Source organism: Sus scrofa, chromosome 3, assembly GCF_054392235.1.
Source record: "Sus scrofa isolate SSC_HxYL_T2T_F1_AM1 chromosome 3, Sscrofa_HxYL_maternal_Yorkshire_Landrace_v2.0, whole genome shotgun sequence".
NCBI classification, from domain to species: domain Eukaryota; kingdom Metazoa; phylum Chordata; class Mammalia; order Artiodactyla; family Suidae; genus Sus; species Sus scrofa.
Genome location: NC_139385.1, coordinates 125,538,156 through 125,551,137, shown reverse-complemented (window position 1 = coordinate 125,551,137; position 12,982 = coordinate 125,538,156). Strand labels below are relative to the sequence as shown.

Sequence of the window (12,982 nt, the reverse complement as noted above, 5' to 3'; positions counted from 1 at the left end):
AAACTGGTTAAATGCACACTAAATTCATCTTTCATGAACACAGAGAAACATTCATTCAAAATATTAGCACAAAAAATATTTTTTTAAAAAAGTAATGTCCTCAAAGCATGGAAGGATATAACTAGCTCATTACTCAAATATTATTTGTTATGGTTAGTGGTATGATTATTACAATCATTAGTGTTGTGATATTGTTCTCTGTGCTAAATTCTGTAATTTCTATTTCTACAATTAAACTGAAGTCAGAATCATATATATATATATTTAAGTATAAGCACAATTATATTAGTATAAACAGAATTAAATACATATATGTGTGTACATATATATTATATATTAGTATAAACACTGTGGATGATCTTCAAAGAAATTACTATTAAACTGATCAGACTTCTTTTTGTTCAGTGGAAGCTTTTTACTCACATCATCCTCAAAGAACAGGGGCACTGCACATAGAGCCCTAGTCTTACACACACACACACACACACACACACACACACACACACACACACACACACACACACACTGCTAAAAAACCTTACCAGTATGCATCCACCATACATAATGCATCAAAATTCAGAACTAATACATTTAAGATACCAGCTTCAAAATTATGCATGCTAATAATACCCAATTTTTCCTGAATTCTTAAGTCATTATAATAAAAATGAATTAACAAACTAAAAAAAAAAAGCTGAAATAAAAATAACAATAGATGGGGATAAGACATAGTTCACAACAGCGCTGCAAGGATAAAAAAGAAACAATTCACCTATGATTTTTATACTTTATGTATGCTATAGATTAATGAAAAAGTTCAACAGACTATATGAAAAACTGCTTTGTATATCATAAAGCAATATTCAAACAGTCACTTACCTTTAAATAAATGTAAAATTCCCATTTTTTTCTTTCTTTTTTTTTTTTGTCTTTTTAGGGCCACACCTGTGGCATATGGAGGTTCCCAGTCCAATCGGAGGTATGGACCACAGCCATAGCCAGAGCAATGTGGAATCTGAGCCGCGTCTACGACCTACACTACAGCTCATGGCAATGCCAGATGCTTAGCCCACTGAACGAGACCAGGGATCGAACCCGCATCCTCATGGATGGTAGTTGGGTTTGTTAACCACTGAGCCATGACGGGAACTCCAAAATTCCCATTTCTATACAGGTTTTAAATTAGCTAAATGAGCAAGTTCAAACTAAAGTGAAAAAGAAGTTCCTCATTCTCCTAGCTCCAACATCTAGAATAAGAATTTTCAGTGGGTACGTTCCAGAGAATTCGATCATTATGAAAGGAAACAACGCAAAGAGCTATCTATCTCAGTGTACAGAGTCAGACTAAGCAAAAAAACAGTTGAAAATATTAACATAGTGTCAGTTAACAAAGTGGGACACTTAAGAAAAAGTCAAAATTTGAAAATCTGTAAATTCTCTCCAGTCAATGAAAAAGAGAAGAAAATACTGGTGTTTGGAGTTCCCGTTGTGGCTCAGCGGTTAACAAATCCAACTAGGAGCCATGAGGTGGCGGGCTCAATCCCTGGCCTTGCTCAGTTGGTTAAGAATCCAGCTTTGCCAGGAGCTATGGTGTAGGTCACAGACGCGGCAGGGATTCTGGCGTGTAGGCCAGGAGCTGTAGCTCCGATTGGACCCCTAGCCTGGGAACCTCCATATAATGCAGGTGCAGCCCTAAAAAGTCAAAAAAAGTTAATACTGGTTTTTTTTTTGTTTGTTTGTTTAAAAAATTTAAAATAATGACTCCTCAACCAAAAAATATTGGAATTTACAAAATAATAAGACCCAGGATAAAATGTTCAGTTTAATACAATTTTATGGTTTAATTGCAACTGAAAACCTATTTAATAAAAAAAAAAAGTATCTCTAACACATTGTCAGAGATTGTAGGAAGTATACACTTGATTAAAGTTCATTTTTTGTTTTTAACTAATCTCTGATATGAACTTACTTGCTTTTTTTTCTTGGTTGAGTTTAAGAAGGTTAACTAGAAGAAAAAAGGAAAAAACCCTTGCTTCGAAGTTCTCTAATACTTAAAATCCAGTAGGATGGCCAGGCTTAAGAATTTAGATCCTGAATTATACCTATTACCCTGAGTATTTTTCTACCTTTTAGCAAACCAACCAACCAGCCAACACTAGAGGAAAAGGTTTTAAAAACAAGGCTAAAACAACCGTTTGGAAATAAAAGTATGGCATTTCTAAAACTCTGGAAATAGGAGTTCCCCGTCATGGCACAGTGGTTAAAGAATCCGACTAGGAACCATGAAGTTGCAGGTTCGATCCCTGGCCTTGCTCAGTGGGTTAAGGATCCGGCATTGCCGTGAGCTGTGGTGTAGGTCACAGACAGGGCTCGGATCCCGCGCTGCTGTGGCTGTGGTGTAGGCTGGAGGCTACAGCTCCGATTCGACCCAACCCCTAGCCTGGGAAACTCCATATGCTACGGTCCCAGAAAAAAGCAAAAAGACTATATAAATAAATAAATAAATACAACTCTGGAAATAAACTGAGAGAAGGGAAGAAAAAAATGAATGATGCTAAACTTGTTACATGATTTATAAACACCGCAGAAAAATTAGATGTCGCCCTTCATTCAAATATTGTTATTTAAAAGACGACTTCTGAAAGTAAGGACATCAATGTGGCAATTGTACAACACAGTTATTTCCCCTCTTTAGAGATTAAACAATTATATCCTTCATTTCATGCAGCTTTCTTTGCAACATCTAAACCTATAAGCATCAAGAAAATTTGCTTGAAAAAAACAACTTTGAAGTTTCCTTAAAGCTCAGAGAGTAAGTCTTTTGAGGTGGGGAATAGTATCTCCAGTATAATTTTACAAGAAGACGACACTTGGAAAGGGAGCACTTCACATTCCATTTTACTGAATAAAAGGGACTGTGTCAGATGTAATAATACCTTCGTCTCCCAGAACTTTAAAAACTCTGATTTTCAAATTAAGAGAGGAAGCACAACACAGCAGCAACCTTTGTCCTAAATGTAAGTGTTAGCATTTTCTTACGCCACTTTCTTATCTGGTAGGCGTCTATTAGGAAAGTGACCCTCAAGCGACTATTGATGAAAAAGATAAGCGTTGGGGACAGAGACTGAGACACAAAGCAGTTACCCAGGAGGAATGCTCCTTCATCTGGTGTTGGTTGCTGTGCGGGCCACTGGCATGACCACGCCAAAAGCAATTTTGGCAGAGCTGGTAGTTGTGGCACTGCTGGCATCGGTACCGGAAACCCATCATACTCTCGCAGCGGCAATAGGAGCACTCCACGGGATGGAAGACTTGCGAGGTCGGGGGGTCAGAGGGAGAAAGAGGTCATTTTCATTTGGAGATAAAGTCAATACAGTGGAAAACCAAATATAACGTAAAAGCAAAGGTGAAAACAAAACTAGAACTGCGGAATCTGAACTCCTCTATTTAGCTAGAACAGCCACTTGCCAGAACAAAAAGACAATAAATGAGAACAAAATTTTCAATTTAGAAAAGATTACAATCCACCTTAGAAGACAAGGAATTTCCTTCTTTAAAATAACATTCATGTCTCAAGGTTTAGGTTAACATACAAGTAAGGAGGAGAGACACTTTCACTCCACAGTTTCTCTGCAAACCTATTAAGAGATGTAGATGGGTGTACTTTTTTGTTTCCGTCACTAACATCAAATCCGTGAGAACCAAGACGACATGCTATGTGTCTCTGTTACCTGTCAAATGGTATTTTACACAGTACCTTGGACTGAAGCCTTCAAATGTTGGCTGAATTAAACACTACTAAATACCTGGCAGAAATGGTAACTAGTAAAAAAGTAAGGCTAGTCATATCAAAATACTAGTTTTAGAGAGTTCCCTTGTGGCACAGCTGGTTAAGGATGCAGTATTGTCACTGCAGTGGCACAGGTCACTGCTATTGTGCAGGTCTGATCCCTGCTGCAGGTGTGGCCAAAAAAAAAAAAAAAAAAAGGCATTAGTTTTAGGTAAGAACTCTTAAGTATCAGCATAAAATACTCTAACTACCGAAGGGGCAGTGATTTGGAGGAAGGAAAGCTCTCTTCTCCACACAGCATCTGACCTCATGAAAAGCTGGCAAGTGGCAGTCAGGGTTTATAGGGGTTACTGGGGTTCTCTTATAGCCTGAAAGTCCAGTTCACTGACTGGAACATGAACAATAAATCACCAATAAATCACAACTGTACATTACAGATTATTTATACTTCTAAATGTTGTTAGCATAATGGTTCCCTCTGGCAATTCAATTCTGAACACAAGAAATAAAAGTCAACAGGAAAGAAGGATATAATAATCAAATCTTCACAGAACAACTCTTTCTGCACTATGTATACAAAGGCAATCTTATCTCAATGATAAAGACTTTTAGTCCTGCTTCCAAAAATGCATATTAACTGCAGAATCAAGATTTCCTCAAAACAGGAAACTCCCTTGTGGCACAGCCAGTTGAGGATCTGGTGTTGCCACAACTGCAGCACGGGTTCCATCCCTGGACTGGGAACTTCCACACGCTCCAGGTATGGCCCCCCCCAAAAAAGATTCAAAACAAACAATAACAACAGCAAAACCTGAGAACTGGTGAGTAAAATAATATAACAAGATCACTAAAGAATAACAGAAAAGTAAAATCTAGAATGAGAAATGCAAAGGCTATACTTCCTATAAGAAATTTAAATTTGTCATCAAATATTTCTAAGGAATAATGAACATGCTAAAAAGAGTCTGTGCTTGACGTTAAAACTATACAATCTAGCAGAGTTCTGCCAGAGGATATACTCCCAACATCAATGCAGTGAACACCCGTGCAGCCAATATTTATGATTTTGTGCAATAATCTGGGATAATATTGATATATGCATAGCAATAGTAATATTAAATATATTCTGGTAATTTTAGTTGAATGTGTATGTTCACATGATTTTTCTTCTCTTCTAAACCAGTCGAGAGTCAGTGCTCACACCGGTCAGTGGGATGGGCGACCAGGTGGAAGAGCAGAGAAGCAGAACGGGGACAGGATCAACAAGTGTGCTAAATAAGGCCAGGTTTTGGTAAAAGTATTCTTTTCGGAAGACTGCTTCATGTGGTGGTTATCTTCTTATATAGAATAGACTTGGATTAGGAAACCAATATAAAACGTACCGCTTTTACTTAGGCAAATATTTGTCCTCATGAATAGTAACTTTAATACAATTCAAGATGACACACTTCATAGGAAGTAAAGGGCTCAAACAAAAAAAACCTCTAGAAATACCCTAACTTTAGAATGTGTTTCCCACTAAAAAAATGTAGATCTGCAGACAGATGTTACTGTGACAGTTAATATGTTTTATTTCCAGATATTTCAATGATTTCATAATATTTCTGTTTCTGAGAAAAATGGTATCACTAACCACATAAGCAAGGAATTGGTAAATAATATACCACATACAAAGTCGCAATGAAATGTTCACATGGATAACAATGCATCTTAACAAATGAGATTCTCTACTTGGTATAGCAGATACGAAATGATCCCTTTATGAAAATGAACTAGATATGAAACTACTAAAACATTCATGGCTATAAAAGTCCTGCCCATCCCAAAGAACCAATAATACTGTAATAATTTTTTTGGGGTCTTTTTTAGGGCTGCACCCACGGCATACGGAAGTTCCCAGGCTAGGGGTCAAATCAGAGCTGTAACTGCCGGCCTACACCACAGCTCACGGCAACGCTGGATCCTCAACCCACTGGGGGAGGCCAGGGATGAACCTGTGTCCTCATGGATACTAATCAGATTCGTTTCTGCGGAGCCACGACAGGAACTCCCAATAATACTGTAATCATTTGACAGTATAAATCTCTATCCAAAAATTCTGTTAAAAAATTTAGCTGTTTTAATCTTCTCGAGAGATTCCAGAACTTTAGGAAAATAATCCTGAATCTAAGGACTTGTGAACTCAAGCCGTAAGTGGACAAAAGGCTGAGAGGTTTGTTGTTGTGTTTTGTTTTGTTTTAATGGCATGAAAAGGAAGGGGAGAAAATAAAAAGACCATGTTAGAGTTCTCTCATTCTTGTAAATTGGTGTGTGTGTGTGTGTGTGTGTGTGTCCTTGCCCTTGGCATGTGGAAGTTCTTGTGTGTGTGTGTGTATGTTTGTGTGTGTGTGTGTGTGTGTCCTTGCCCTTGGCATGTGGAAGTTCCTGGGCCAGGGACGGAACCCATGGCAGAGCAGTGACCTGAGCCTCCGCAGTGACAATGCTGCATCCTTAACCCAGGGTACCACAAGAGAACGCCAGGGTTCTCTCATTCTTACAAAATAAAGAAAGAGGACTCTGCCTTTCAGTGCCTCTTGGCTATCACTCCTTTTGTGGAATGAAGACAGGCAAGAGCCTTGTGAGAAGGGAGGTTCCAGAGAAAGATGAGGGCCTTTTCTTTAATGAACTCGAACAACCTAAACAAGGAGATAAACTGATAGCAACAACAGAAAAATGTAAGAAATCCCTAAGAGATAAGTATCATTTCGATCCCAAGCAAAACAAAGATTTAAGTCAAGTTACTGGGAAGGACACTGAGAGTAATTCAACAGTAAAGGAAAAAACTGAATACGGGTGAAACCCAGTCGTACCAAATTCTATCTTAGCTATTTTCCTTTAAATTATTCCAAAATAATTTTAGTTTTAGTGGTTGATATTGAACATATCCAATTTTTTGGAGCCATGTTTTTCATAAATTGAAGGGAAAAAGGAAGCATGGCTAAGTCAGGTGGGTTCAAGAAGAAAACACCCATCTGGAATCTTGAGGGGAAAGCCGAGAGTTTGAACCACAAAGTTTTATGACCTGATATTACTACCTTTTGGTATCCTATCCAAGTAATAACTCTTTTCTCTTTTTTTTTTTTTTTTTTTGAGAAATAAATATTCCTCTTTTGAAAGCTAAAACCACAAATTCAAATGATGGAGGGCCAGCAAATATCCACTATAATTTTCTTTTTTTTTTCTTTTTTTTTTTTTTGTCTTTTTGCTATTTCTTGGGCTGCTCCCACGGCATACGGAGGTTCCCAGGCTAGGGGTTGAATCGGAGCTGTAGTCTCCGGCCTACACCAGAGCCACAGCAACTTGGGATCCGAGCCGCGTCTGCAACCTACACCACAGCTCACGGCAACGCCGGATTGTTAACCCACTGAGGAAGGGCAGGGACCGAACCTGCAACCTCATGGTTCCTAGTCGGATTCGTTAACCGCTGCGCCACGACGGGAACTCCTCCACTATAATTTTCAATGATAACAGCTATGGACATTACAAATACTGTCAGTTCATATACTTCATAATGCATGAGAAACCGAATGATAAAAACTGCGCTTACCATTCTCAACATGAGCAAGCCTATGCATGAGAGGTAGCCAGACAAGGCACTGGGGAGGAGGATCGGCCATCATTGTGTCTAAAAACATATTTAGCATTATCTTTTTCTGTGAAGAGAAGAAAAACAAATGCACTTTTTATTTTCTAAGTATCTTTAAACTCCACGATTACATTACTTAGGATTCTCCCAACAAAGCTGTAATGAATTACACTGGAAATCTTATAGCAAAATAAATATTTTGCATTCCTACAGATTACTACACACTCTCCCATGCTATAACCACTATTGCTATATTCAAATATACTTCCATATACATTATTTTGAGTCTTAGAACAACTATGTAAGATAAATAGGCTAAGTATTACCATCTTCATTTTACAGATGAGATAATAAAGAAATAACACATTTAAATGACTTGTAAAGGTCTCACCCAAATCAGGACAACTCAAGTGTCCTTCAAATACTATTTCTGTTATCCAGTGGGGGGGGGGGGGACCAATGTCACACACCTGATTATAGTACAACATCAGTGGGGGCAGGAATTAAGAGCATCTGGTTGTCTACTACATTTCCAGCATTCATAACAGTGCCAGGCCCTAGGACGTAAATGACGAATAAATACTAGAAGTTTCCACTGTGGCTCAGTGCGTTAAGACCCTGACATAGTATCCATAAGGACGCGGGTTAGATCCTTGGCCTGGCTCAGTGAGTTGCCATCAGCTGTGGCGGAGTTCACAGGTGCAGCTTAGATCTGGCATTGCTATAGCTGAGGTGTAAGAGGGCAGCTGTAGCTCCAACTCAACCCCTAGCCCGGAAATCTCCATATGCTGTGGGTGCGGCCCTAAAAAAAAAAAAGTAAAGATAAACAAAAAAAATGTGTTAGGAACAAATGCTCAGATATCACTTAACAACTTTCCCATTAATAGAAGAGAAAACTGAAGCTCAGAGCAGTACTTAGACCAAGTCATAAGGATGAGATTACAACTTAAATATCCAAATGCCCATCACAGTACTCCCTTCAGTGTACCATCTCCTGGCTAGACTGCATTTTTCTGTTCCATCTTCATTTCTCTCTTTTAAAGAAACATACAGTAAGCTTCCACTGTATGTGAAACATTGATATAATTAAGTCCCACATGGACAAAGAAAATTAGAAATGTCTAGGAGAAAAATAGTCATATGATGTAGGTAGAACAGATCCTTAATATTTCAAGTGAATGAATTTTCTTTTTATTTCTCCTAACCTGCAAAATACCTTTCCAGCTCTAAAAGGAAAAAGGAGAACAAAGTAGTGCCATACAACCCAGGGAGAGAGTTCTAGAACGGAAACCTAGATCTCAAGGCCCTCACTTCAAACTGTATTCCAAAAGAAGAGGGGACACGTAGGGTAAATGCAGGGGACCAGGAGACTCAGCCCAGTCCGTAGGCCTTTCCCAAGGCCTGGGGCCCCACTCGACGTGAGGAGGGGGTGATGTAGGATCGGGGGCAGGGTGAAGCCAAAAGGCACGCAGTTTCCATCGCCCTCTCTCCTAAGTAACTGCTTTCTCTGTCCCACCACTTGTCGTGAAGTGAAAAACAGAGTATAAAAAAACGTAGTGTTTCATCATAAAACTTTATTTCAGGAAATAAAGAAAAGGGAGAAAAGATAAAATTGCTGAGAACTGACTGAAAGGCTTTGCCAGCTGATTACAAAAGAACATTGATTTTCACCACTAAAACGGTCAACGCAAACTGGAAGCAAGGAGAGAAGGTGTGGTGCCGTTGAGTCGGGAAGAGAGCGGCCTCCAGGATTTCCCTCTGAGCCTGCAGGATACCGTCCCAACGACGGTTCCCATCACGCAAGCAGGAGACCACACAGGTTCATGTCTGGCTGTCTTCCGGGCAACTGTTAGAGTCTCGTTCCCATGTATATAAACTGGAAGTCATTCTTATTGAGAATAATCTTTAAAAAAAGAAACACTGCTAAGTAGGGAACAGAAAAGGGAGAATAAAGTGGATGGGAGAGCAAGAAAGAGCAAGAGAGAGGCACTTGCAATTTTAACTTTAAAAATGAAGAAATCTGAAGGAAAGTCTCACATCCAAGACAGAGACTATAAGCAGGTTTGGAACGGAAGGAGGGAAAGGTTCTGACAAAAACGCCAGAAGCCTGAAAGAGAGTGATAACAGTAGGAAGTCACCATACAAAGGCCCTCTATACATAGCCATGCATTGACAGTGGTTTATTTAAGAAATGCCTACTCAGGAGTCCCTGTTGTGGCACAGCAGAAACGAATCCACCTAGTATCCATGAAGATGCGGGTTCAATCCCTGGCCTCACTCAATGGGTTAAGGATCTGGTGTTGCCCTGAGCTGTGGTGTAGGTCACAGGCTCGGCTCAGATCCCGAGTGGCTATGGCTGTGGCCGGGCAGCTACAGCTCCGATTAGACCCCGAGCCTGGGAACCTTCATATGCCGCAGATGCAGCCCTAAAAAGCAAAAAAGCAAAAAAGAAAAAAGAAATGACTACTCAAATAGACTAAAGTTTTCCAAAATATTTTCCATCTCAGGCATCCAAGTTACTGACGTTTCTGAGATTTCAGTGGAATCTGGGAGGAATGGGTGAACATTAAAAATAAAGCCAGAAAGTCACGCAACATTTGAGTGGAGGTCCAGACACAGAAAATGCCTCTTCTTATGGATATGCAAATAACTGCAATAAACCAAAATGAAATTCAAAAGTCTCTACTTAAAATTATTAAGACAGAAGATGCTAGGAAGTTTTTTTGCTAGCCAGAGGTGGTTAACAAACATTAAATCTATCTATCCTTTATTATAACTTTATATTCCTATATCTTCCTCTGTTTATTAAAAATTACATTTTTAGGGAGTTCCTGTAGTGGCACAGTGGTTAACGAATCCGACTAGGAACCATGAGGTTGCGGTTCGGTCCCTGGCCTTGCTCAGTGGGTTAACGATCCGGCGTTGCCATGAGCTGTGGTTGTGGTGTAGGTTGCAGACGCGGCTCGGATACCGCATTGCTGTGGCTCTGGCGCAGGCTGGTGGCTACAGCTCCGATTCGACCCCTAGCCTGGGAACCTCCAAATGCCACGGGAGCGGCCCAAGAAATAGCAAAAAAGACCCAAAAAAAAATTACATTTTTAAAAATCCACTTATAATTCTAATGCTATTTTCCCTAAAAAGTCTGATTCACCTATCACAGAATTTTATAAAGTTTTTTTTGTTTTTTTGTTTTTTGTTTTTGTCTTTTCTGGGCTACTACCCCCACAGCATATGGAAGTTCCCAGAATAGGGGTCAAATCGGAGCTACAGATGCCGACCTACATCACAGCCATAGCAACGCAGGATTCGAGCCACATTTGGGACCTACACCACAACTCAGGCAACTCCAGATCCTTAACCCACTGAGCGAAGCAAGGAATTGAACCCATGTCCTCATGGATAATAGTTGGGCTCATTACCACTGAGCCATGATGGGAACTCCCTATAGAGTTTTTTAATCTTCAAGATGAAAGTAACTACAATGAGGTAGCACCTCACGCCATCCAGAATGGCTATTATTAATAAGCCTACAAATAATGAATGCTGCAGAGGGTGTGGAGAAAAGGGAACCCTCCTACACTGTTGGTGAGAATGTAAACTGGTATGACCACTATGGAGGACAGCATGGAGGTTCTTCAGAAAACTACATATAGAACTACCATATGACCCAGCAATCCCACTCCTGGGCATATATCCAGACAAAACTTTCATTCAAAAAGATGCATGTCGGACTTCCCGTGTGGCTCACAACAAAAAGATGCATGTACCCCTATGTCCATAGCAGCACTATTCGCAATAGTTAAGACATGGAAACAACCTAAATGTCCATCAACAGATGAACGGATTAAGAAAATGTGGTATACATGCACAATGAAATAATAGCCAGCCATGAAAAGGAACAAAAATTATTTACAGCCATTTGCAGTAACATGGATAGAACCAGAGATTTTCATGCTAAATGAAATAAGTCAGAAAGAGAAAGACAAATACCATATATCACTTACATGTGGAATCTAAAATATGGCACAGATGCACCTATCTACATGACAGAAACAGACTCACAGACATGGAGAACAGACTTGTGGTTGCCAAGGGGTTGGGGGGAAGGGGTGGGATGGACTGGAAGTTTAGGGTTAGTAGATGCAAATTATTACATTTAGAATTGGTAGGCAATGAGGTCCTGCTGTACAGCACAGGGAACCATATCCAGTCACTTGCGAGATATATATATGTAGATAGATAGATAGATAGGTATACATATGTATGACTGGGGTCACTTTGCTATACAGCAGAAATTGACAGAATATTGTAAATAAATGGTAATAAAAATTTTTGTAAAATAAATAGACTCTAATCAAATAGTATACAAACATCAGCTGTCAATGATAAAAAGTTGTCCTAAGCTCACACTATAATGTGAAGTACTCCCGAAGCATGAGGACTAAAAGCAGAAGAACGAGGTCCCACTGCTCTGTCTTCCATTAGCTATGTGATCTGGGAGCAGCCACTTAACATTCTGGTTTCAGTTATCTCATCCTCACGGGCTAGAGCTGTGGTTCTCAATGTATAGTCAGAGGCTCCCCTGGGAGGTTCCTCAAACACTTCCAGGGAACCCATGAGGTCAAAATTATTTTCATAATAACACCAAGACATTCTTTCCTCTTTCAGTCTCATTCTCTCATAAGTGTACAGTGGGGTGCTCTGGAGGCAACGTGGCATATCCACAACGATCTGCAAAAACTATTAAAAATATTCCTCCCTTTTCCAACTACACAGCTGTGTGAGACCAGATTTTCTTCCCATACTTTAACCAAAACAATATATCACAACAGACTGAATGGATAAGCAGATAAGAAAATCCAGCTGTCTTCAATTGAGCCAAATATTAAAGAAATTTACAAAAAAATATAAAACAATGGCATTCTTCCCATTAAATTTTTTGCTTTGGAATACATATTTTCATAAAAATATATTATTTATGTTAGTGTGCAACAGGTTTATCATTGTTCTTTTTAACTGACTTAACATTTTAAAATTTATCAATTTTAATTTCTATTATGGAAATACTGATTGAGCTAACCCACATAAACAAAAGCTCTCTGGGGTCCTCAAACATTTGGGGGGGGGGCAGTGGTATAAAAAGGTCCTGATAAGGGGAAGTTTGAGAACTGGTGGGGCAGAATTCCCAGCTCTAAAATTCTGAGACTCAGTAAATAACTGTGTGAAAGACAGACTGGCCTTTTTTTCTACTTTTTTGTTTTATTTTGGTTTTGCTCCTGAGTTGAACACATTCTTTGCATTTCTCTTTGTTTTTCATAGTACAACATTTATAACAAAAACTATAATAAAATTGCAAATTAGGTACATTCTCACCACAATTCTCACTTTTATGTATTCTCCTCTAAATGCATATATTTCTATATACGTAATTACATACATAGGGTAGATAAAAATATATGATCTGTTTTTTCACTTACGTTTTATTAAATATTTTATTGTTTTGCGCCAAGGTCTTCTCTTCTAATCACTTTAACAGCTGCCTGATCCACTGAGCAAAAACACTATGA

The 12,982-nt window shown here is 39.1% G+C and overlaps 2 protein-coding genes across 50 annotated transcripts in view; one reads left to right on the top strand and one right to left on the bottom strand.

The window, feature by feature from the left end:
• Positions 1–12,982, bottom strand: part of DTNB (dystrobrevin beta) — a 247,992-nt gene that overhangs the window by 149,818 nt on the left and 85,192 nt on the right. For all 49 annotated transcript variants that reach the window (XR_014842418.1, XR_014842419.1, XR_014842422.1 and 46 more), the window contains 2 exons: positions 7,377–7,482; positions 3,145–3,311 (listed from right to left, as the gene is read on the bottom strand). Coding sequence is in view for 43 of the 49 variants with exons in the window: in XM_085019802.1 (XP_084875928.1) it covers positions 3,145–3,311; positions 7,377–7,482 (273 nt within the window). In the remaining 6 variants the exon portion in view is untranslated. The remainder of the gene's footprint in view (positions 1–3,144; positions 3,312–7,376; positions 7,483–12,982) is intronic.
• Positions 11,141–12,982, top strand: part of HADHB (hydroxyacyl-CoA dehydrogenase trifunctional multienzyme complex subunit beta) — a 602,797-nt gene continuing 600,955 nt past the window's right edge. The window contains exon 1 of the mRNA XM_085015831.1: positions 11,141–11,178. The gene's annotated coding sequence lies outside the window, so the exon portion shown is untranslated. The remainder of the gene's footprint in view (positions 11,179–12,982) is intronic.